Source organism: Anopheles funestus, chromosome 2RL (genome assembly GCF_943734845.2).
Source record: "Anopheles funestus chromosome 2RL, idAnoFuneDA-416_04, whole genome shotgun sequence".
NCBI lineage: Eukaryota > Metazoa > Arthropoda > Insecta > Diptera > Culicidae > Anopheles > Anopheles funestus.
In genome coordinates, this window is record NC_064598.1 from 6,792,180 (window position 1) to 6,815,322 (window position 23,143).

The window sequence follows — 23,143 nt, forward strand, 5'->3', positions numbered from 1 at the left end:
GGGTGTCTTTTTAGGGGGTGGGTTTGAAGTGAAATAATATCATGCACGTGGACGGTTTCGGAATGTTGGCTTTATTTTTCTTTTTAATTTTGAACATGTTTTTTTCTTGCTGTTTGTTTTGTATTGCATTGTTTTTAGCGTTCGAAAAGGCGCGGTTTGTTATAGGAAGGAACAGATTCTAGCCAACATTTGGAGCTTGACTGTGTGGTTTCGTGCAAAAGTTTGCTAAGCTATTTTTAAGCACAAAATCAGCTGACGTCGCTAATGATGGTTTTGGAGGGTGGTAAGGATAGTATCGTCATGCCAAAAGAAAGAAATAAAAATGATAAAATTTCCCAAAAAAGGGAAGGAAGAGTAAAATATCACCACGTCATAAAGTGGCTGGACCTACAAATGGCAAGATGTTGGTGGAATTTTTATGTTACAATCTGGAACGTGATTCTTTAGCAGGTTTCGGAAGACTGCTTACGCTTCATTTGGGATGCCGGTGTGCAGCATCCAAACGAACCGAAAGACCCGAAACCCGGCGTGATAAAACCGACACAAATTGGTACGATGCCACGAACGGCCTCGAGTTCGTTTCTCGCAGCATCCAAGCGCGATGGGGATGCTGGGCCGAATTCATTAGTTCATTCGAACGTTCGCTCCATCGTTATTCATCGCAAGTTCATCCCAGCCACCATGGCAACCGACGGTGCCGGTAAATTCTCTCTCGCTCTCTCTCTCTCTCTCTAGCCCTTTCTTACGATTCGAACACTTATGACTTGTTTTTCTTTCTGCCTCTCTCTTTCTCTCTCTCCCGCAATGTATGTACACATACCCCGTATGGGAAGAAGCTTTCCCATGGAAACCATCCCTTCCCGTGCGGCCACGATGGGTGGGAGCACAGACCGAAGGCTCCAAAAACCGACCACAGCTGGACCGTTTGGGCCGGATGGTTGGACGGTGAAGTTTCAGTCTGTTGTTACGCTCGGGCGTAGAAAGTGGTCGGTTGGAATTTGGCTTAACGTACAACCATCCCCGTGGGTGTACCCAGTGTAGGCGCGGCAAAACATAACACCCGGTGGTACCGTGTCCTCTGGACTCTGGTGGACTCGCGGACGCGCAAAAGGGTCGTCAACACGACGACGTAAATTTAGTGTTTGAATGTGTCTGTGTGTGTGTGATTTTTTTTCCATTTTAATATAATTAGGGGTGAAAATTTTTGTGCAAAGAAAAACAAAAAAAACACACAGAGAGAAAATTGCAAACAATCATCCATTTCCGGTACACATGAAGTGGCTGCAGGATGTGTGGGTGGGACGGGTTTACGGGTTTGGTGTTTGGCAGGTTTTAGATTTTCTTTCGTCGTATCAAAATCCTCTTTTTGAATTGTCGCTGTTTTTTTTTTGCTTCTACCTCCGGCCGGAGTCAAGTGTCCGGCGTGGAGAATGTAGTTTCACCACGGAGTTCAAAAGTTCCACATGAAGATTCAAAATTTGAAAGATCAACAAAAACAGAAAACCATGCTGGACATCAAACGGAAAAGTTTTTCTCACTCGATGGCTATGAGTGTGTTTTTGAGTGTATGTGTGTTTTTTTTTTGTGTTGGTGTTATGTTAGAGGACTTTAGAAGTATTTAGCTTTTCCTTTTGCACGCTTTGAAGCTTTTCCGAATTAGTATAGGTGTCAAAAAGTGAAATAAGTAGTACAATTGGACAGTTGCGACATTTGTAAGGTTCTGTCGTAGTTGTCATTTTAGAGTGAATTTACTAATATTTGAATACAGTGCAATGCGAATTATCCGTGACCATGGGGACTTGTCCCATACCGGATAAGCGGATAACATGGATAATAGACACATTTTCTTTTGAACTTGAGCATATGGCATATAATAATTTGCAATCCAAAACCCCTTTTAATTGGCACCAGAATGATCGGCATTTAATTGCATATCTTCTAAAAGAATTTAATCTGTTAACAGATTTCCCATGTTAATATTAAATAATAAATCATACACCATCATGCTTGCGATTCGATTATAAAACTTTTCACTATACTTGTCGTTTGATTTAAAATGCAATTTTTCCTGGAAAATTTACATTCCCCGCGTGGTGCCAATTATTTGAATAATTAGAGTGCATCGTTGCTGTTCGGTGCTTCCATGAAAGCTACAAGAAGGGAGGGAATATAGGGAGGAAGGGATGGAAGTTTATTTTCTCTCCCCCATTTAGTAAGAACATACTGCTCGAAGATGCGTTCGGACACCTTTGCCAATGCGTCAACCGTGATGCATGCATGATGAACATGATTGCATATTAGCAGTTGCCCACCCGACCAGGGTGAAAACAGCAAAACATAAAAAAAGAAACTGTTGTGAATGAAAGTGGCTAGCGCAAAAAGTGGAGAAATAAGAAAAAAAGGTGACTGAAACACACGCACGTACATACACAGGCTCGTACCGGCCACAGTTTGGAGAGCATCAACAAGTGAAAACGCATCCACCCGATTGATGCTGGAACAAATGGTTGTTTATCGGCGCCGTGAGGCAATCGACCGTGGCGAATATAGAAAAGATTGACGTGTTGAAGTGTGTTGTCATAGTGACTTCTAGTAGAAGAAAGGAACACGAAAAGAGAAATGTGATCGAGTGTGGTTTTTTTTTGCTTCGTTTGTTTAATCTTCCCTCTTTGCTAACAGCTTCGCTTTTATATTTAATCATGCTTAATTTATGACAGCAGTCAAATCTTTTTGTTTAATTAGCTTCGATTCGATGGGTTAATAATAGCAGACGGTGTGCGAAGTAGTGTACTTTCTTTGTGACAGCTTTAAAGTGACAGTTGCTGAAAATTGTTCAGATTTACACAAAAAACAAGGAAGATCAAAATGATTCCGCATCGAACTGTACAGTGCGATCGATCACAGCGTTATCAAGGCGGTACACTAAGGTGTAAACGATCGGTGACGTTTGGTGCTGCACTGCTGCTGGCAGCAACAATGGCGCTACTGTTCGTGAGCAACGTGGCCAGTGCAGAGGCTGTAGACAAAATGGCAGATACACCGAGCAGTGAAGAAGCGACAGCAGATGGAGAGCAATTGATGCCACAGGTAGGAGGATGAGTCTTCATCTTCAAAACAGCAATACTATTAATAATTCACCTCATGAATGTTTATTACCGCGGAAATAGGAGTTTAAGTTTTTGCAAAAGAAATATTCTGATACGGTATTAAAGCACCCGGAAACTAGATCCCGCACCCAAGTAATCCAGTTATCGTGGGTTGATTATTATCGTCCAATCTGGGTGGGCGCGGATGGTGAACTTTTTAACTCGCCCATTTTAGCATGTTGGCAGCGCAACGTTCCCTAGAATGGAGCCTTATATTTAATGCACGAAGAAGACAACGCCGACAGTGTTGGGGATCGATCGGTTTTCGGTATGAAAAATGTATGACCAATAAAAGGTAGAGAGGAGGTGGGTCTCGGTACCTCGGTGTGGGGGGTTTGAATATTCCCGTAGGAGTCATCGATGGAAAACAATCTCTCCAACAGTGATTGCTCGGACGAACTGGGTGGGCAACCGAAGGGAATAAATCGGATCCTGGGCCAAAATAGACACGGGTCAGGGTTTTTAATTGGATGAGCATAGCTGTTGAATTTTTAATAATGCGGTCTATTTATTTGTTCCCGACTGAAAAAAGGAGGGGGTTTTCTATAGAAAAAATGCTGTCCATACAAAAAGCACATGCAAGGATGCATGCTCATTATGGTATCAGCTTGGTTTTAAGGTTGCCAGTAATACAGAGGAAATCATTTTTATTCTCTGCTCCTGTAGTGTTTTTGTGTGCTTTGGGTGCTGTTTTGCAAAAGGAAGAATGTAATTACATCCCCACCATGCCAACGGTAGAAATTAATAATGCTCTCGTGTAATATATGCTGACGAAAGGCAAACTTGACGCTTCCACGGTGGTAAATAATAATTTGATCAACGTAGGTAACGATCGTCTGCCTCTGCAAAACATTATGCTCTGCATTTCCCGTGGGGTATAAAGTTTCATCAGCTTTCTACACGATCTAACCGAGACACGATAGTTTGAGTGAACAGATTGAATATTATGCCTAGGAGATGCGAACAGCAAAGGAATCCTTCATCGTGCCGCTCCTAGACCTGCGACAGTCTGTCTCTGGAAAACATGTATCAAATTTTCACATAAATAAAAAGAAAACACTTCACTCTCTCTTTCTCTCTCTCTATCGGTGGCAAAAGGTGGTAGAGATAAGATGAAAATTTAGTACAACTTGTGCCCCCGGTATGTCGTAAAGAAAGTGAGTTCTGTGTTGATTTCCACCTTTTACTGGGTTCTGCCCGAAAACCGGGGCACAAAACTAACGGAAGTGCCAAACAGGGTAAAGAAGGGACACAAGCATAAGCTAAAGCGATATTGATATGAATATTTTAATATGCTCCCTTTGCACTACGGTGCGTCCCATGTACGTCCCATCACACCAGCTGCACGAGTATCGCCTTCATCGTCGGATGGGGAATTTTCGCCAAAAAGGTGCCTCCAATCCCGGTCCGGCTCGCACATCCGGCGCACACGACACACGGTAGCATTTATCCTTCCCTGGTAACTTCCCTTGGCCGGGAGGAATCGCTCCGAGCAAGTGGAAAGCTTTGCTTCCCCCAACCATCCCGGTGGGATTTGCTACGGCTCGTACGAGGTTCTCGTCCATCGCTGACTTGCTGCCATCCGTCGCTTTCCCGACGGTAGTTGCGCGCCGGGTAAAGAGAAGTGATGATGATGATCAAATGAACGCCAGTGATTTGGAATATGTATCAAAGCGGGAAAGCGCATAGCATTTGCATTATGTTTCGAGTTCTTGCTGCCAGATAAAAGAATCCTGTGCTTCGAGGCAGATTTTACAGATTCGGAAAGTGTTTTTTTTTGTTGCTCTCGCTCGCTGTTGCGCCTCAGGGACGTCTAGTTACTGGCGAGATGAAGGCAGAACGCTTTAGGGGATGTTTGGAATTTCTGTCAGAATGTAAGGAATCGGGGGAAGAAAAAGACACGAAACATTGAAATTTCCATTTCAAAATGTCTGTCTTCTCTTTCTCTCTCTCTTTCCTTTTTCGTGAAACTGTTTTGTTTCAATGATTTTTCAATGGATATGTTTAAGAAAAAGGGACCTTCCTTTGATATAAGTCCATCGAGGGTATAACTGATACCAAAAGTTGGGAGGAAGATTGGGTTTTATTTTTATCACCATACCGTATATGCCAGGTACCATGTACGCTCTGGGGGATAATTGTAATTGTTAACGAAATGTGTACTGATGTGAAAGCGTTAGAAATAAACATGGACAAGCGCAAAAAGCGTGCCACGTAAATAATCTTATTAAGTGAAAATTTACTACCCAGCTATTATTATGTTACATTGTATTACGGTAATGGTTTATGAGATAACTTCCTCTTATTGACTATTATGACTTTCATACAATTGTTAAGAAGAAGATTGAGAAGATCCAGATTACAGCCGATCTAGGATCGTAGGAATCCTTCCAACTGATTAAAACACTAGGCATTGGAAGGAAATTATTATTAGTTTAATGAATAGCAATTAGACAAAAAAATGAAGTTATAATTAAAGACAGTCCTGAGAAAAAATGGATCATATTAATAATGAAATGCAGCAGTTATTGCCTAAGCGTGTGGTGGGATTAACTAGGGATCATCTATTGTGAGTATATAGAATATAGTGTTTGGATTAAAATATCATCTCCTATCCCATGATGATGATCTTTCTTCATCATCGATTTTGATTGTTAGATAATTACTTTCAACTGTTTTTCGAACTGCTTCTGTAGTGTAATACCAAGTTTTGGATCTCGGATTGAATAGGTATATTTCCAAGCATTGTCTACGATCTTGCACAACATGCTAATGTCTGACATATGACATGTTGTGCGCATCAAAATCAATTTTGTGTTCGGCACTAGGAAAACTAATAACATTCTCGTTAGTTCTAGAAGATGCAATATTAATCTTAAAACCCAGACAAAAACGAATCCATTTGCAGGGAGGATCACCGAACGCAATACCGTCGGACTAACGTTCCATACTTTCAATATTAATCTAACGTTAAGCCTCAAGCCGACTGCGGCCAAACTCAATCATGCCTTTCGCCGAAAGATTTATCCGTACGTACGTATCGTTTGCCCTTTATCACTGTTCGACACTTCAAATCATTGCCAACTCTTGATCACGTCAGTAGTTTCTATTTTTTTTTTGCTCCATCTGTCCATGTTTTCCCGCCATGTTCTCTTCATCGATCAACAACCCGCGCTTCGGTGTGTTCTTGCATCCTTCCTGCTTTTCTCCAAACATGGCGGCAAGTTCCTTTCGCTCCACAGTGTATCAGATTCACCGTGCAGCATCTGTCAGCTATTCTTCGATCGATCAAACTCTTCTGATTTTCTCTCGTTGCGATGCTGTTGTTGTTTTTCTTTAAAACCCTCGCTTTTTTTTCAAGTTTGCCATCTGAATGTACGTTTCTTCTTTTATGCAGCCGGTCATGCATGCAGACGCGCTGTGCATGCAGTCTGGCATGCAACATGCGCCGCATGCATCATGCATCAAATTCTCCCCACATACTCCAGCATCCTTCTTCTCTGCTCCTCTTCCGATTTTCCACTCTATGCAGCTGATTTTCACCAACACACCAGCTGCTAGCCATCGAGTATGGTGTTGTTTCGCTCGTCTGCCCGAACCAACTAAAACCGTATCAAAGGTAGGGTCTATCGTATCGACACTAGGGTGCGCATAGAATGCTGCAACGGTGTGCGGGTTTGTCGGAAAAGTGGAAAGGAAGGAGAAAAATTAGCCAATCCTAAACAACATACCGTCCCCGTATGGAGGCACATCTAAAGGGACGCTCCGGAAGGGTAAAAGAAAAGATTTCTCTTTTCCTTCCAACCGAGGGAATGTGATGGGGCGGCTGGTGGATGATAACGGAGTGGAAAACTGGGAGAGAACGGACGATATCACCGGGTACGTTCGTTCGCAGTGATTTCCTACGCTTCAATGAACCGGTTCGAATGGAATGCACACCAGCACACCAAACCCTTTCTATCTCAGCCTGTATGAAAATTAACGCGAATGAAAAGAAGGCACCGGCTGGCTGGATCTCCTCGTACTAAGTGGAAATAAGGGGGGGGAAAAAAGAAAACTCTCCTTTTCGATGCACACACGTACAGTACACCCCCTCCTCTCCCTGCCCCCAGCTATGATCCTTTTACCCGTACATGGGGAGGAAGAGGAGACGTTTGTTTTCTCTCTGTTGCTTTCCCACCCGTAGTTGGAGTGTCGCTAGCAAAAGTTTTTCCACGGAAGGACCGAACACGAAGCGAATGAGCGATTAAACAGAATTGATAAGCTTCTTACTTTCCATCTCGATGCATTAGCGTGCATCTAATGTGGGTGAATCGTTTCGGAATTGATCGATGATGTTTTGCTTCTCGGATTGCAGGAAACTGCATCAATGGTATCGGAAACCGGCGCGATGTGTGGCCCAGTTGTGGGGGAAAGGATGAATTTCATTTGGTGAAAATATTAACAAAACTCGCATGATTTCACATTTGATGTTAATAACAAAAGATCGATGTTAGAAGGTGGAAATGGTTCTGTTTTCTATTGATGCTTTCAATCATTTTCACCCCGGTGCATCCTATTGAATGTAGTGTTGTGAAATTTAAAAAAAAATACCATTTATAACGCAACATCAATGCCACATAAATAGGTGCCATGAGTTGCAACGTTTAATAGACAAAGGGCTCGTACGATTTAACATAATGCTTAATTGAATGTGCCCCATTGATCGGTCGCTTCCCGTGTAAAATGTCACGATATTTATTATACTTTCATCAGATTGGTTTTGACACCAGCGATGTATTCAATTTTTACCCCCAAAAAAAACCCATCACCCGACCCGGTGGCATAAATTAAACCACAATCAGCATCGATTCGGGATCGATCCACAGTCCGTACCTTTCACCTTTAGAACAATTTTACCCCCAACCGGGTTCTTATGCAGTACGTACGAAATGTTAGCGCAATGCTGTCGAATAGTTTTATCGCGTACATTTTTTCAACACGAACGTGTCAACATTAATCAGCAGTGGCCGAAACCGATCAGGTGTCCACTATTCCCGTGTCCCGTAACCAACCCAACGTGGTGACCGGTTTTTGGTGATGCAGTCAGATGGGTCGGATGGAAAATATGTTGTCGTATAAAGTCGTGCCATAAAACAAAAAAAGGAAAACAACAAATGGTTACTCTCGCCCTAACAAACGGAACATGAAAGCTGTTAAAAGCGAACGTTTCAACCGTTGGCCGAACATATTGGTTCGGTGAGATAAAAGAAATGAGAAAAGAAACAAAAAAACGTTACAATATCACGAAAACAATGTGACAAGAGAACACGGATGCGCAACTACATATAACAGCTCAATCAAACGTGCTGAAGTTAGTTGGAGAAAACAAAATGCGGGGGGAGGGAGAAGGAAAAACAAATGACAATAAAACGTTGGAAAATAAAAGACTAATGGTGCATTCTGGCAGCTAGCAAAACAATAGATAGTGCACAGTGCAAAAGTGGAAAGATAACTGCAGCAGATGACTGGCCCATGTACAGTGCAGATCGGTGTGTTTGCCGCTTGCAACAATAGTTCTTGGCGCAGAAATCTTATTTAAAATTCTGTAATAATTATATTAAAACTTAATACAAGAGGAAATTTCTCATTGTTTGAATATAATATTCAATATGATCGATTATTTTTCGATCGAGATTTTAACTCAAACCGTCCTTGTAGTCGTGCTATATCGATTGGATTGTTTGAAAGGCTCCAAGCAAAACTGTTTCTTTAAATGCCTTTAAATTTAAGTAGCTTTGACAAATTAAATCTAAATAAATAATTAGAAATATTCAACATTTAAACACATTAATTTTGAAATCTCTTAATATGTTTAAAGACCAAAAAGTTGCTTATATAAAGACCAAGAAGATCCAATCCTTAAAAGTTAAAGTATCACACTGAACATCCTGAAGTTTGAAGTCCTCAGTTTGTTCCTATCTTAAAACATTTAACGAGCTGTTTAAAACGTACCCTAATCTGTTCCGATTTAAGCTGATTCAGGATCGTTTTCGCTAACCTTACTAATCACATATCCTTGCCCTCCAGGTCATACCGTACAGATTACCAATATTGGCCAAATTAATCCCTGAAATGGTCACTAACGGTATTTCAACGGTATGCCACACGTTTCACACAATTTTGATCCAATTACACGGTGGGAAATTGTTTTCCCTATCCACAGATTGGGCCAATTTTCGGTCCGCCACTGTACCCGGCCGAAGATCGATGTACGGTGGGACAAGGTGTGCCCGTATAAAGGATAGAGGAAAATGAAACGAATATCTGGCCGGGCGCGTGTGTGTGTTTTCGCATGGATGTTGGACTCGCGAACTGATGTAGTGTGTACCGCAACACTACGTGTGACGTTGCCATGTGCGCGCATCATGTTTGCACAGCTGCCAGGGAGACAGTAATAACTGTTAATCAAATTGTGTGTTCTAACGGGTGAAAAACGTAATCTACGCCACTTGAGTGAGAGTGAAGCAGCCGCGTGTGATGCATAGACGGTTCCACCGTGTCCTTCTGAGTACCGGTGCGTCAGCATAAGAGTCGGTAGGAAAAAAGGTGGTGTAACAAAAAAACAAACCAAAAAAAAAAAGGTGAAAATGCACGTTGTGATTACGATGCCCGATATATGAACCATTAAACTACCACTCGAGGTAAGGTTTTGTTTGTTTAGTTTGCTTTTCTTTTTTGTTTGCCATAAAAGCGGAAAAACTAAATGTGAAAATTTACCGAGAATTAGGATAAGGGTATGGCGGTAGCCATGTACCATTTTTCCAGTGAAACATTTATTTTGATGATTATTGTGCGCCCGGCACAGTGAAAGCACAGCTTCCACTCGGTTTAAAATTCGGTGATGAAAATCTGCCACACGAGTATACATTAACATACGTACATGTACGGGTAGAAAATCAACCACAGGCAGAGAACAGCTCTAGAGTGTAAATAAAAACACCATGGAAGATAAATTTACTCATGCCTATAAACTTTTCCTAGCAACAGCAAAAAAAAAAAAGGATAAGCGCTTTGTGCGGTACGGGTTTGTGAGTCTGTAACGAGCTTTTCCTTTTAATCCAATATACCTGACGCTCCCTTCAGGATGTTTTCGCTGCTTCGTTCAACCTTCCATCCCCAAATCACTTCATACGTCTGGATTAAGAGCATTAAATTAAACGCATCTTTCGCTGGCCAGTTGGGTTGTTGACAGGATCTTCCTCTCGTACGTTATTTTTTCTCTAGCCGACGTTCGCAGGCTTATCGTTTGCTCTTGTGGCCCGCGGTATATCAAAATCTAATTTTCACCACTTCGCCGTTCGACAAACATGGCAACCTATCCGCCAATACACGAACGTCGCCCGCCGAGAGCCGTGTGGGCTCTGTTGGGGATAGATTTCGGTTGATGATGCCTTTTCGCCATAGCGCAGGCAGGATGAAATTAAACTGTGTGTTATTGGCACCATCGGGCGTATTGCAATCGCCCCCAAAAGGCACTTGTTATGCCAGTTTTGGTGGTGATCATCGACCGCTTGGCGTTTTGGCAGCGCACGCGGTGTGGACGGAGGAAAGTCATCGTTTTCCAATTTATTTATTCATTCCCGGCTATTATTGCAGCGTCGCTAATCGGCCACCATCGGGCGACGGTGGCAAGGATAAGAGCTGTAATTGGAATCGAAAATATTAACATTGCATCTAAAGAGCCAGTGACATGTGACGGTTTAATTACGATGCCGTTTAGGCCCATAGAAGCGTGTATTGTCGTTCGTTTCTTTGCAAACTATCAAATTGCTACAGTATCGAAATTGACTGATAAATTGCTCTTTTAGTAGGGACAATAATGGTTCATACGCTGCTAAAAGCTTCTATGTGGCAGGTGTGGGAAACGATTTAAAAAGTTCCACACCAAACCATCCGTGCCCAATATCGCACAGATTAAACTCATTAGCTGCAATTTTAACACAACTTAACACATCGATCAGTTTTATGTATTCGCATGATGCATACACACCAACGATTTTAACTGCTTCAAAAGTGTGGCTTCATTTAAAATGTTCGAACCGACTAAATGTTTGAATAAAGCTCATCCATCCGCTTTCCCATTTATCGGTGGACCACATTTCAATTTATTTTCATTGCTCACCATTTACCGCTCAGGTGGTGGCAATGCAATTGTCTCCCATTTTGGTTTTGCGCGCCTTTATTTTCCCCCGATTGGGCTAGCCTAAACTGGTGCGTTTTCTGATTTTGCCCAATCTACGTTACGATGCACCGTGAACGTGTGACCGCAACGGTGGTGGTTATCATAGTACGGTGATGGATTTTCGACCTAGCGAACTCTCTAACCCTCTCGACCGAATGTGAACCCATTGTGCATCTGGCACGACCTGGGTTGGGGGAATACCAATTGAACTAAGGCATGCATAAATCAGCGGCAATAAATCGATTTAAGTTTTTTGTGTGTAATGATTCTGGATAGTGTCGATACTATATCCGCGAAACAACGGACACTGCTTGTTTTATGGTGGAAATGTGATAAGAGACGGTTAACGGTAGGATAGGAGATTTTGTTGCAAAAAGGACTAATTCACCAAATAGCCACCAATTGAATAGGGGCCGAATATTGCAGTACGTACTGGAGCTTTGAGTTAGCTGACAGGATAACGGTTGACAAATGTATGAAATATTCCCGATATTGTCCCATTTGTTGTTGAAAACTTTTAAAACGTAATATGTCTATAATCAATTAAAAATATTTTCTTTCTTTGTAAAACACAACTTTACTGCATATCATTATATAAAGGACAGTAGCATTTAATATAACAGTTTAAATTTCACTTTCGTTACACGATTCCTAGCGAAATCAATGCGCCAGCATGTGGAAAGAAAACAACTCAAAAGAAATGATCGTAAGCGTATACAAAGATGCAAGACCGTTTGCACATTTTTAGTGTGACACTAGAAAGCAACTAATACAAAAATATGTATAAATTAATTATTAATTTTAGATAATGTTGCCAGAGTAGGCAACAATTTTCTCTTAATTTCTTGATATAATTTTGTTAGCGTGTTTTTTTTGTGCAATGAAAAATAATACTATTTTATGCCCAATAGACTAAACATTAGCAAGGGGGAAAACAAGGTAGAATGTGAAAATTGAAACAAATCCAACGGTATCGTCGTACTCTCACGACTGCTTTCGTTGCTTTGAAGCAACTATTTGGTGTTGTTAATAAGTTTGTTAGCAATAGTAGCAGCATTTCTGAACTGATAGGAATTGCTAAACTTGGCAAACTTTTATAAAGCCACTTCAAATCAGTTCACAATAAGCCCAGATGTTGGTTGTGTAAAAAAATCACCTGATCACTGGCTGTTTCCTGTTCGCTTGCTTGACGTTAACCAGCTGCGTAGCGTTTGTTTCTCCTCGAGCCGGTACTCAACCAGTAAGCGCCGGATGTGATGCATCTGACGGTTTGCTTTCAACAGTGTTTCGTCTTGCTCGATCGTGGTAGGATAACGGAGCAGCATGATCTTCATCACCGTTGCCAACCATCGATCCGTCCTGGCACACAGTTCAACGGGTAGAAGCGAATGATACGAGCATAACTGTTGCCGTTCCGTGGTATCCAGTGTGGTATAATGCTCCAGCTCCTTATCGGTCATGGCCGAGACACGGGCCAACGTAATCAGTTCCGGTGAGATCGGATCCGGCAGAAGACTGTCGGTGGCTAAACCGAACGCGAACATGCCCGACGTTGGTATGCCGAGCAGTTCAAGAAGGTGCGAACGTTCCTTGTAGAGTGGAATCGCTGGTACCAATGTAAAACGTTTTTGTACACTCGTGTACGGGTTTCGTGGACAGACAAAACTATAAGAAAAGAAAAAAAAACATAAAAAGTTCTAAAAATGGAAAGATCATTTCGACGATGCATCAGCAATACGTACCCATTGTGAACGAGAAATTCCGCATCCGTTCTTTTGCCATAAACGATAAAGATGGGAACACTGGCCGTTGCACTTATTTCTTGCGTCAGCGTACACTCTAGCTGTTCACTGGCAGCATTATAACATGTCTCCGCTACGCATCGGTCTTCGTGCTCCTTGATGTCAGGGTACGCATGATTAGCCATATCCCAGAACGGAATCAGTGCAAGCGTAAAGTCCATCCCGTCGAATTCTGCTAGATTAACTGGTATTTTGTTCTGCCGGGTCATTACCGTTGAGACGGCCCAGCTGTGGAAATGGAAGAATAAAGAACACAATTAATAATTTATTATTTTTTTATGCTTTACTGCCATTTATAGCATCTAAGAGGCTTCGATTCTCAGTACTTAGTTACTAAGGGCATCATTCTATTGCATATCGAACCAATCGGCATTCGTTGACCAAATACAAACAATTTAAATTTGTTTGGCAAATACAAAAACCAAAACACCCGTGAGAATAGATCTCATATCGATCCGTTCGCTATGAGAAGGTAAGAAGAGAATGTTCTGCAAATGTTCACACCGAGCCCGACAGAGAATCACCGTGGTGGCGTGTGGTATGACTTACCATCACTGCAGCTTGCCATAAAGTATATTTTCCCATGTCTGCATGCTACTTCATGTTGCTAACCGTGAATACACAAAAGCTAATGCGATATGCAACAGGACCATCTTTACCGTACGGAACCGAGAGCTGGTCAATGCTGGAAGCTATTTGCTAGGCAATTTATATCCGATTTCGCTTCCAAGCAACGGACTTGTGGTAGATAGTGTGGCAAGAAAGAGCAACACAGCACGCCGGTGGAATAATGTACTGCAGGCAGCCGTTTTGGAAGGAAAGTCTATAAGCTACAGAGTTAAATCAATTCTTCCTTTCGGAGTATCGGAATTGCAAACGCATAAATTGAGCTCGGTCAGTGTACTTGGCTGGCTGGGTATGGGAATTTCTTGGAAAGCTAGCCTGAAACAGTGTGTACTCCATTGTGGAGCAAACCGGTCAAACCTTACAATCGTAAACTCATGAATATAGAGCTGCAGTATTCTTCCTCGTACGAAATGGATTCACAACTATTAGCAACATTGGAAAAGTGTTGAGCTTAAACTAGGCTCTAAATTAAAGACCAGTTTGTCAATGAAGCTTTAGTAGAATACTCATTATTCTTCCCATTATAATTGCCTTATGAAATTCTTGAGTCTATTATTGATTAATCTAACATAGATGAAGTAAACATGAAAATCCTTGGAAACCAAAAACATATACAAAAGACAAATATTTTCTCACAACTTTCCTAGAGATGCTACATATTTATCCCCAAGGCAGCCAATATTAAATAGAAACCTTCTCTTCGCAGTAGAGCATAACGTATCTACGGTAAAAAATAAAAATACATCCAGATCCCTAACAGAAGGTTTAAAATGGGTAACATTTCATGAAAAAAACAAAAACAACAAATGCGATGATTTTCGGTCCAGCCGATCAGCATATTTACTACGGACTCGTCTGAAAGGATGGTCAGCGTTAAGTCAAATGGAAAGAAAAACGTCGGAATTATCTCTCGTCACCGTGTCTTTCGATACCCTTCTTGTCCTTTTCAGCAGAGGATAGAATGCCTTCAAGACTATTCCTACTTGGTCTGCAGAAGAGAAGATTGGGTTTTTCCTCTTATTCTTCGCACCACCAACTTTGAACACCAAAAAGACGTTCGTCTAAACATGATGACATTTGACGATGATGATGACGGTAGCATTGGGAAAAATAGCCACTAAACCCTACTGAAGGGAATGTCCTTTCCTACTGACCTATATGTGTCTGTGTGTGTGTGTGTATTTATGGGATTGAATGCGTCGAAGGACATTGCTTCGGACAAGCAGAAGTAATGCAAATCTGACGAGGTCAGTACGGGTGCGTCTGTTCTGGTGGTTGAATTGCCAAAACGCATGACTGCATTTTATGAGGGTTGTCCGATTTATGAGACATCGTGCCGAGCAGGGTCATTTCAACAGGACACCCAAAACACACACACACACAAAGGCAGGATTGGAATTTGTCTAATGAAAATGAAACAAACAGCTGTTACCTGCTAGACCGACGAACAGGGCCTGAAACTGAATATCCCAGTGTTTTTTTTTCTTGCATGTGGGGCTAGTGGATTTGAATTTAATAACTCAAAGTTGCTCCATTTGTTGGACGATAGGATTCTAACCCCATGGCAGCCCGGTCCATGCGGCACATTTTATATCGAATGTGAGATGAGAAATGTGTGCCAGTTTTAGGCGATGTTTGTTTCTCCATCTATAATGTACCAGGATCGGGAAACATTGTGCTGGAAACGGTTGCTAAAGTTAGGACATTTATTTTTCATTTTACAATAACGCCATTTATTACCAACGAGCATCAGCGTGTACTAGAAATCATAGAGAAGATTAAATGAAAGTCTCTACCCATAAATAGCATCCGAAAACATGTCCGTAAGGCATTTCAGTAAAGGACAACACGTTCACCAGTTGAGGACAAGGGTTTTGGCATGAGTTGAGCACTTTTTCTTAGCATCTTTCGATATACAGATCATGGAATATCCTAACCAGTTCCAAACTGACCTCCTGTCTAGTTGTCATTTCTCTGAAAGATGCTGAAGGATCTGTTTCCCTTTAAGTTCGTTTGCTGTGCATTTTCCTCCGAATGCTAATTGCTTTTCCATGTCTATCGAATATCTACCATAAGCTGTGGAAAATTCGTGTGAAAACACAACATACTAAATGTTGCTATCCATAATATTGAAGTCAGTTTTACGGCTGATTACAGTTACCAGAAGTGCCTCAAATAACCCACCGAGCTAAAAACGAGTTAAACGGATGATCGATAATTGTTTATGCATCGAATACGATTTACAACTTGATAACTATTTCTTCAAAATACGAATCTCGGCAAGGAAAACCCACATTCCTACTGCGGGTATCTGGTAGTATAGAAAATAGCAAAACCAATCATTTGCGGATCACAACGAAGAGTTGGGATTCATCGAACTTGCTGCTCGAAGAGTGGATTCTTGGTATTGTTCATGCCAAATGCCAAACTCGGCAATAGTATGGTAAGGGAGAATTCCGGAATGAGAACGAACGTTTGCAATTGAATTATAACACTTGGTAGGAAATGTGTTCCTCTGCAGCATAATTGCCATATTGACGTTTTATGAGGTTGAAATGGCAATTGCAATTATCAATGATAGCAAGGCTTATGGTTAGGCGATAGAAATGTGACTAGCATCAGTGCAGTTATCAGTCCAGTAAATTAATTCTTAAAAAAAATGAGTACACAGTTTCAGTCCGAGCCAATCTTTGACATATCGTTGCAAAAATGCCTTAGACAGATGGAGCAGATAGTCAGGATAATTGCTCTCGTACTTCACATTAAACATGATCTTAAATTAAAATATTTTCTTTCCTTCTATTCACCTTTCCGCTAGGCACTCTCGCTAACAACACTACTCTCGGAGGATCCGACTGCTGCAGCATTGCAACCGGGCCACATCGATGCATCACTGCAACCTCTGTCTGAGCACAACCCATCACCCTCGTCGCCGGACATTCCCAGTGTGGATGGACGTCGGCGTCGTCGATTGGGTAGGAAGCGAAAGCGTCGTCCACTGCAGGACGATTACTGGCCACCGGCAGTACCGGAAGATAACGATACGGAGTCGAACGGTTTCTCCCCAACAGCGGGCGCCGGCCGAGTATCGGATCGGAAACGTTTAGCGTATGCCGGAGCGGGCGCATCTCGCTGGGAGGAACCGGCGCAACGGGCCGCACCAGCCCGGCCAGTCATTCGATCGAATGCGAACCATCAGCAGCGACCGGGCGATTGGATGCATAACCCATACACCGATGCGATTAACGTGGAACAACCGCCGGCAACGGTAAGACGGCTCCCAGGTGGACAATCTGCCGCGGCAACGGCCGGAAATTTGTCACCTATTGATCCGAATAGGTCGCGACGAATTGCCGGCGGGCGACCGACGGAACAGTCCCCGACCAATGCCAAAGCATACCGGAAACCATACTCACAGGCACGGCGTACCGAGGAACCTTATTCTACCGGTGACGGTGGTTCGAGTGAAGCCGGCAAGGTTCCCGTATCGGCGACCGATCTGAAGGCGCTGCTAAAACAATCCGACGGACTGAGTCTGAGCGAGATACTGCAGCAGCGCAACATTTCGCTGCAGGATCTTATCAAGGGCAAACAGATGGCATTGGCCGCACTCACGCAAAGCCCACTGGACGCAACCACAACGATGATGACGACGGGAGACGAACAGTCTACGACCTTGTCGCCCACACTTTCGAGCGTACGGTTTCGGGTGCACGACGACAACCTTACCGGGCGGCCCGAAGTTTCCGGAGATACGAGTACCGCAACGACGCCGACAACGAGCACGGCGATACCAGCTAACGACTTGCTAACGACTTCCGGCTTTAATGGTCATCCACCGAGTGCAGTGGAGGATGAATCGAACAATGCGGTCGGTGACGATATTGGTCATAGTGTTGGAAGCATTTTCCCGACCGTTGAAATCAAGCAGCTTGCACTCAACCCGGTACTTCCCATGCACAAGGACGACCAGCGCATCCGTCCGATAAAAGGTGTCGCCTCACGGATACGGCCCGATCTGAGCAACACACACATCCGGACCGAACCGGGCCAGGCAGCACAGGTTCGGTTATCCATCGCAACCACAACCACCGGCAGTCCAACGATTGGTCCGACGAATCCTTCACTGCTGCTGATGACATCAACGACAAGGGAAAGGTGGACACCGTCCGCCGCACTTGTTGGGCAGCGTCAGAAGTTTCAAACCACGGGAAAGCAGTTCCACGCCGGAAGGTACGGTTACGGTACGACCCTACCCTCAGGATTTAGCTCAACCGCATCGGAGAGTGATAATGCGCCGCTAACGCTCACGACGACAGTGGTTGGAACAACGACCGAACCACCGTCGGCGAAAAAGCTCGTAGGGCTGAAACTAAGTTCTGCCGAAGCTACCTCCATCCTGCCGGAAGCGGAAGCAATGGTGGAGTTATCGCCCGAACGTCAGCTTCATCAACATCTGCTGCGCGTTCCGAAGCTGAAGCCCAGAATTGCCATCAAACCGAAGCTAACGAATGTAGTGCCACCGACATTACCTGCTGAAGTACCATCCTCCACAGTAGTGCCACCATCAACGGCTCCGCCGGTCAAGGTTACAGCCAAGGATCGATTTAATCTGTCTGACGTGGAGCTGAGTGATGACAGTACCGGCGAGGGATCCATTACAACGCCCGCCAGCAAACAGGGACGCCAGCAGCGCTTGAACGATGATTTGGACGATAGCGAAGAGCCGGGTTTGAACATTATCGAGAAGTTTACCTCATTTGCGGATTCTGCGATACCGGCGACACAGGAAGAACGGGATTCAGAACAGGCAGCGGTGGCCGATTTGATTGGACGTATAAGCGAACATACGCAGCGCTCATTTACGGACAGCTTGGAGGATCTCTACCGCGACGTCACCGAAAGCAACCCCTCACTGTTTAACGATCTCTCACCAATCGCTAGTGCCGATGATAGGCGCGAACTGCTCGAACTGATGGAGGACCGTCGTATCGGGTCGCGCCTTGCCAAGGTACTATCGCAGCGTAACATGACACTGGAGCAGCTGCTAGAGCATCGACGCCGCGGTTCCAGCCAGCTTCATCTGGCAGAAATAGCAAACGGCAAGGTGAAACCGATCGATGACAAGATCGACATTGTGACGGCGTTCGAGCACTTTCCACGCTTCAACATTGGCAACCTGCGCAGCATCCGGCCCGACGACATCAAGCTGGACTCGCAGGGTTTCAGCTACTTCACCTCGATCATCAACATCCGACCGTCGGATGAGGCGTACAAGGAGGCCCGTGCATTGCAGGATCGACATCGCTCGAGGCGACCGGTCTCATCCACGAGCAATCATCGCGGTGACACTCATTTTTTAGTGAAAGGCGGATCGAAGGATAGGCTGCTCGTGCCTTCGAGAATGTCCGCCGGAATGGAACATACGTACGGCAGCAACAGCGAAAACTATGATCACCAGGAGGATCACCGCAACGATGTAGGCGATCTGCTCGATCTGGAACTATCGGGCCATGGGTTTCAGCACCACCGGAGTGCGTCGGTAACGATCGAGAGTACCTCGATGCCGGTCGGTGTCCGATCGGCGATCGTTGCCAGTTCGGTGATCGTTGGCGTTTCGCTCGTGATCTTCGTAGCCATATTCGTGGCCTGTCGGTTACGGCAGCGTCGTCGCCAGAAGCTTAATTACACCGAAAACTTCAACATGGCGAAGGGCCGTCTGCCAATTCTGCATGCGAGCGATCAGGAAACGGTGCGAAAGAGTTGCACACCATCGGCATCTGGGCGATCGAGCAGTTTGGGTGAGCAGGTTGTCTACACCACGCATCGAGCACTGGGCGGAACCAGCGGAACGACGGGTAACAGCGGTACGGTAGGAACGTCAGCGACAGCAACGACGAGCAGACAGCGGGCCATGATGGATCCCAATTCGGTCGAGGTACAGGATTATCTTTGGGATCGGAAACCATTCCAGTAAACGATCGAACGAACAGGGAGTGTTTCGAGTTTATTCGACGGTTGTGATAAAAAAGGGTTTTGCTATATCTATCTATTAGGTGAGTATCTAAAAAACCTTTTCGCTGAAACAGGAGGAATAAAAAGCAATCACAAGCTTGGCAAATTGCATACTTTTAGGAGTGGCGTACAAATCAATCTTAAAACTTTAATTCATACGATAAACGTATCGTTCAAAGTATAAAACAAAATGGCAAATAATTCACATATGTTCTCCAAATTGGTCGAGCTTTCTTCACTGTATTATTATACCACCGATTCATTGCACCGTGTTCCCGTGCCGGCAACTGTCTGCATCGGGCGTTTGCATTCGTATACGTAGCCTAACTTTAAACAAAGTTTATCCATAACCACCACCAGCCAGATTCGGATTATGGTGCTAATTTCGTGCGAAAGTTTTACCGAAAGGATGCAATTTAATTACAAACCAACGCGCCCGGAATGCACCGCCGGGTGGAGTTTCAACCACCGTGAATGGTCAAAAACTTGTCCAAACCGTTTCCTAACGTACTGCTTTCCTTAACTTCCAGATTGATCCTATCCAACCGGAACCGAGGACGGGAGCAGCATCAGTGCTCACCAGCACTCTAGCCCCAAAAAAAAAACCATCCCATCCTCCGATCGAACTGGATTAGAACGAGAACCAAGGATGTACCGTGATCGTGAAACGATGTGTTAAATGACAACGGTGTGACAAGGGCTAGTTTCCACTTGCACACACACACATAGGATATGAGCGGGACGAACCATGAAACGAATGAAAATCGTGTTAGAAGAAAGTCTGTTTCAAGAAACTCTGGTCGGACAAAAGTTTGAGCTTCATCACGGTCAGAAGATGCACTAGTTGCAAGTAAACTTACCCTGCACCGTGTTCTTTATCTAACAAACTGCCATCTCGTCCGCACCGGAACGGAAGTTTAAATCAACCACCTAAACAAAACGATGGCCAACGAGTGTCCGCGGGTGTTGTGGGTTGATTTGGATGTGACTTGTGGAAGGACCAAGAGATTGTTACAAAACTCCGTTCAACATGAGCAACAAGAAAGATTAGTTGTAAAACCGAAAGACAAAGACAACGGAAGAAAAAATTCACACTTTAATATTATAATATACTTGTAAAGGGAGTCAGCGAGACAAAACATGTTGTAAGATAGACAAAAACCAATGTGCAATATTACGTTCGAAGGAAGAATAATAAATTAATGTTAAACAAAGTTGCGATACGACGTACGACGGTCTTAGCCGGTAGTTTATAATTTATAAAGTTACAAATAATCTAACTTTAAACTAGGTGATTTAGTGTATGAGTCTGTTTTCTCCCTCAAAGCTAGGATAGGGAAAAGGAAGACGATAGCGTTGAGTAGCAGATTCCAACCGATAGTGAACAGTCCGAACTGTCTTTAATTACAATAAATTCAAATAATTTAAAAGCGCAAAGAAAGTATTTTTGTTTCGTTGTAAAAAATGAATGAATAAAACAAGCGTAAGTTATCACCACCACTCACCGGAATACGTCGTAGGTAAAACAATCCCGCAGCTCGTCCACCTTCTCCTGTACGAACTTCCGGATGAATCCGTACTGTCGTGCAATATGTTTGCACAGCTTCAAGGCCGGCAGAAACGCTTCCGTATCGGTCAGCTCACCCATATCCTCCGTCGTATAGTAGAGCGGTGTCGTGTAGCGATCGGGCAACAGGTCCAGGTACGGCTTCCAGAAGCTCTTCGCCCGGAACCGCTCCATAATGAGGGCAAGCGCGAGCATAATGTTACCCTGTTCGCTCATCATTGCACCCGGCATTAGCTCGAGCAGCTTCCGGTAGCGTGGTTCGTTCGTGACGTAGAAAAACAAACTTCGCGGAACGGTGATGATGGCTTGGCCGGCTGGGATGTGGCCGGTAGACTCCAGCCCAAGGCCACCATACTCGGTGTGTTCCGCGACACGTATGTTCTCCACCAGACAGCCCTGCTCGATTGCCCACCGGGTAAAGTGATCAACGTTTTCCACCCTCGATCGACCGTTCGTGGTGCGCAGCTTTGGTTCGATGCGCCGGATACGGTCCAGCACACCAGCCATGTTCCGGTGCTGGGTAAGCAGTTCATCGGTCGTGTTTGCCTCGCGGAAACCGTGCTGCATGAGCTCCTCGACGAGTCCGTTGAGCTCTTTAACCTTGCCTTTGGATAGGGCTTTACCAGAGGTGCCGTGATTCATTGTTTTGTGCGTGTGAATCGATACGATTCTTGCTCAACTCTCGACTCGATCAAGGTGGCTGTCACGTGCCAGGGAGTGGTTCCCTTTTGGTCGTTATATTGCTTGTCACGCTGATTTATGTATTTTTGAAAGTTTTCTCCGCTTCCCCCTGGTGCTGTTAGCTAGACTTGAGTCTTTTAGGGGGATATTTATCACTTACGCACGACGTTCACATCCACGGTGATGGGACCAGCAATGGGTAGAAGTTGTAATGCGTTGGCAGGAAAGTGTCTTTGATGAGACTCTCGGTAAACGCGAACCTTGCTACCGTGATGGTCGGCCGTACTAAAATAGATTCGAAAAATGGGTCGTGCGCCGTAGATTGACTTGCTTTCCCACTGATGCAGAACACGACGATCTATGAACCGAATGTACGTACGGGAACCGTTTTTTTGCACGCCTTTCGTGGTAGTTCCCCGGTCGATTGCATAAATTCCTTACGATCTTGTCTTTGTCAAATGTGTTACACTTGACAATATCGTAATTTTCCGATCAACACAACAAATAAATGAATCGTCCCGTCGACCGGATGAATGGTGATATCAACACGTTCAGAACATTACCCGCACTTCGACGGGATCTCACACATCGGCGGGTACGTGCTGCCGAAATATTTGGACTATTCGAAAAACTACTCAAACATGCCCATCATCCTGACAGGGTCGGTACGTAAACAACACGTAAATTACCGGCACCGGGAATACCACACAAATCACCGCCGTACTTGCTCTGTTGCGGATTGCATGCAGATTGCTTCACAACGGGGTTTGTTGATAACAAAATGACACAGAACGTTGGTTGTACACTTTATTGCAAGATGCGAGTATTTTCACTTGATTCTATGTATCACACAGCACGAGATCAAACTTGCAAAATGTAGTTGAAATTCGTAGGAACACTTAAAAAATGTAATTTTTCCAAGACGCACAGTGACGTGCAGTACGAGATTTTCACTACTTCACATTTTTGCAGGGGTCGCTACCGAAATGAAGGTGAGGACGTCAAGCTAGAATTACAAATCTGCATGAAAATGAAATAAATTGAAAAATTATTTTAATCCCACTTTTATCGACCTAGGTTA

At 44.0% G+C, this 23,143-nt stretch overlaps 2 protein-coding genes across 9 annotated transcripts; one reads left to right on the plus strand and one right to left on the minus strand.

Annotated features, from left to right (window-relative positions):
- The first annotated feature begins 624 nt into the window (after window positions 1-624).
- LOC125766394 (uncharacterized) lies at window positions 625-21,307 on the plus strand. 8 transcript variants are annotated; one of them, XM_049432296.1, is made up of 4 exons: window positions 625-1,160; window positions 2,721-3,087; window positions 16,618-19,855; window positions 20,345-21,307. In XM_049432296.1, the coding sequence occupies exons 2-3, from the start codon at window positions 2,866-2,868 to the stop codon at window positions 19,774-19,776; spliced, it is 3,381 nt and encodes a 1,126-aa protein (XP_049288253.1). In that variant the 5' UTR covers window positions 625-1,160; window positions 2,721-2,865; the 3' UTR covers window positions 19,777-19,855; window positions 20,345-21,307. The 8 variants fall into 8 exon arrangements, with proteins under 8 accessions (XP_049288253.1, XP_049288254.1, XP_049288258.1 ...); XM_049432297.1 differs by having other exon boundaries at window positions 2,743-3,087; XM_049432301.1 differs by having other exon boundaries at window positions 625-1,158; window positions 2,787-3,087.
- LOC125766415 (actin-histidine N-methyltransferase) lies at window positions 11,961-23,071 on the minus strand. The gene is made up of 3 exons (XM_049432374.1): window positions 21,320-23,071; window positions 13,113-13,400; window positions 11,961-13,035 (listed from the first exon to the last, which is right to left on the minus strand). Exons 1-3 carry the CDS (start codon window positions 22,021-22,023, stop codon window positions 12,531-12,533), a joined length of 1,497 nt encoding a protein of 498 aa, XP_049288331.1. The 5' UTR covers window positions 22,024-23,071; the 3' UTR covers window positions 11,961-12,530.
- Between the last annotated feature and the right edge of the window lie 72 nt (window positions 23,072-23,143).

Bases quoted from the DNA above. Each gene is read 5' to 3' on its own strand.
- LOC125766415 (XM_049432374.1), bottom strand. From the start codon at position 22,023: ATGAATCACGGCACCTCTGGTAAAGCCCTATCCAAAGGCAAGGTTAAA. The intron at 13,401-21,319 runs GTGAGTGGTGGT...CCATTTCCACAG, and splicing joins TTTACCTACGACGTATTCCG to CTGGGCCGTCTCAACGGTAA. The intron at 13,036-13,112 runs GTACGTATTGCT...CTTTTCTTATAG, and splicing joins GAATTTCTCGTTCACAATGG to TTTTGTCTGTCCACGAAACC.
- LOC125766394 (XM_049432296.1), top strand. From the start codon at position 2,866: ATGATTCCGCATCGAACTGTACAGTGCGATCGATCACAGCGTTATCAA. The intron at 3,088-16,617 runs GTAGGAGGATGA...CCTTTCCGCTAG, and splicing joins GAGAGCAATTGATGCCACAG to GCACTCTCGCTAACAACACT.